Source organism: Arachis ipaensis, chromosome B08 (assembly GCF_000816755.2).
Source record: "Arachis ipaensis cultivar K30076 chromosome B08, Araip1.1, whole genome shotgun sequence".
Taxonomy (NCBI): domain Eukaryota; kingdom Viridiplantae; phylum Streptophyta; class Magnoliopsida; order Fabales; family Fabaceae; genus Arachis; species Arachis ipaensis.
In genome coordinates, this window is record NC_029792.2 from 112,401,332 (window position 1) to 112,403,695 (window position 2,364).

At 31.9% G+C, this 2,364-nt stretch overlaps 1 protein-coding gene across 1 annotated transcript in view; it reads right to left on the minus strand.

Moving 5' to 3' along the window:
- The window catches only part of LOC107613392 (MLP-like protein 34), a 1,579-nt gene continuing 928 nt past the window's right edge, over window positions 1,714-2,364 (minus strand). The window contains exon 2 of the mRNA XM_016315354.2: window positions 1,714-2,274. Coding sequence (XP_016170840.1) covers window positions 2,003-2,274 — 272 coding nt within the window. The 3' untranslated portion in view covers window positions 1,714-2,002. The remainder of the gene's footprint in view (window positions 2,275-2,364) is intronic.

Below are 2,364 nucleotides of genomic sequence, written 5' to 3' on the forward strand. Positions count from 1 at the left end.
AAATGTTTATTCTATGATATGTATTTCTTTACTAAACTTTGAGAATAATATAATATAATTACCATTGTTTTAGATATTTCAATTACCATCATTCTGTGTTTTAATTTATATGTTTTATATTTCACATCAAATTTAAAGCACAATTTCAATTATTAATTATCAGAATACATTATTATAGATGGACAGAAAAAGATTATTAATAAAATGAAAAAGCCTACTATTGTAATTACCGTCGGTGTCGGAATATACTAATAGTAACAATTTAAAAAAATTAAAAAAAATTCTGTTGGCATATCCGTTGGATTAATCCGTCGGTAAGATAGCGCGGAGACGTATGATATGGCGCTAACATTACTGTCAGTAATGTTCAACAGATTCCGTTTTCTTACTGCCAATATTCCATCGCTACTTCCGTTGGACGCAAAAATTTTCCGGTAACATGTTACCGGCGAGGTTTATTTCGTCGGATAAATTCCGACGAAAAAGTCGACGTTAACCATTGTACCGTTAGATTTTATTCGTTTTTTCGACGGTACTCATCATTTTTCTTGTAGTCGAGAGTGAGAGATGAGAGGGTTAGGAGAAAGAGGCTGTAATTCGAAATCAGGGGAGAGAGGATTCTTAGTTCAAATTTAGGGTAAGATTAATGTCAGATTTATCGGCGGATAAATTCGCCAATAATAAATCAACGAGTGAATAAAACGCAGTGTTGCACTAATTAAATTTGCTGTCCGAAAAATCTAACTCTAAATTCAACGGTAATTAACGTGTCAATTTTTCTTTTTTCCTTCAATTATTACGGGCAAATTTACTGTCGAAAAGCCTAATTTACTAGTAAACCTACTGCTAACTTGCAATGTTAAATCCGTTGTAAATTCAACAATACTCAACATTTTTTTTTAATAATTTTTAATTTTTTATCTTTTTCTCTTAATTTTTTAACAATAAACTTGTAGTCAACCTTTTTTCTTTTTTTCCCAAATTTATCCCTTTTATCTAACCCATCATCATCATCCCAATCATCTTCTGCTGCTTCATCATTCTCCTCTCTCCGCTTTTCTCCCCTAACATGCACCCACCACACCACCCTTACTATTGCCACCCACCCGTCAACTCCCCACAACACACTTACCACACTATTCCAACTACCAAATCTCACCACTCCCACAGTCCTACCTGGTTAAAGGAACAAATGTATGGCAAATTGCGTGAAAGAAAAGGAATTTGGTGAGTGATCCCAAATAATATTAACTAATTAGTTAAAGAGGCAGAAAAATAAGGCATAGTAGTACTTTATTCATTCATGCATCATCATCATCCCACATTGTGAGGAAGTGGAGAAGTACAAGCTTCTTAGTGTATCAAATATGATCCGAAGCTTCTTCCGGTGGTGCATTAGGGGTGGAGAGTTGTGGCCCATGTTAATGTTGTTGATTGATGATGAGGCATGAGAAGAAGAAGATGGGGATGAGAATAAATTTGAAAAAAAAATATTGATCACAAATTGATCATAAAAAAATGACAAAAAAAATAAAATTTATAAAAATATTAAAGATAAAATTATATAAAAATAATATTTAAAAATTATTAAATAATTTAATAAATTTAACTAAATTATTATCTAACAAATATTAATTATTAATTTTATATAAAGATAAATATATATAAATTTTGACTTTCAAGAGAATATACCGTTTTCCTTGACCATTGATATAAGTCGGAAAATTCATGTGATATATATAAATACACATTCAATTATTTGCATTACACATACACTTTCCAAGACATACAGAAGACATACATAATTAATGCCATCAACAGGAAATCATTAATGATGACATACCTACACATGTTCAATCCCTTGAAACAACGGGTGAACGTAGCATATGACGCAAACACACCCTTATTATATTAATTAGGTCACACTCATTATTAATTTAGATAAGCATTTTAACTTCAAGCCACAAACATACACCTTAATTATCATTTTAATGGTTCTGGCTCATGCCTTAACAAGATGAGAATCCATTTCTACGGTGCACTTGTCAAGGTATTCTATGTAGCCATATGGAGCTTCAACATCATTATTGATCTTCTCATATTCAGTAGTCCATTTAACAGTGGCACCTCCATTCTCTTTATCACTCACTTGAAAGCTCAGCTTCAACACCTTATAATGTTGACCGACATCTCCGTCAAACAGTTTGTATGTTGCTGAAAGGTTCTGCTCATCAATCGACTCAACGGTCTCCTTACATGTAGTAACCTTACCGTCTGATGTAAAGGGAAACAAAAGAAAAGAAAAAAAGCATATTAATTATAGTGGTTTTATTATTTTAGAAAATGTTGCTAAAATTAAAGTAA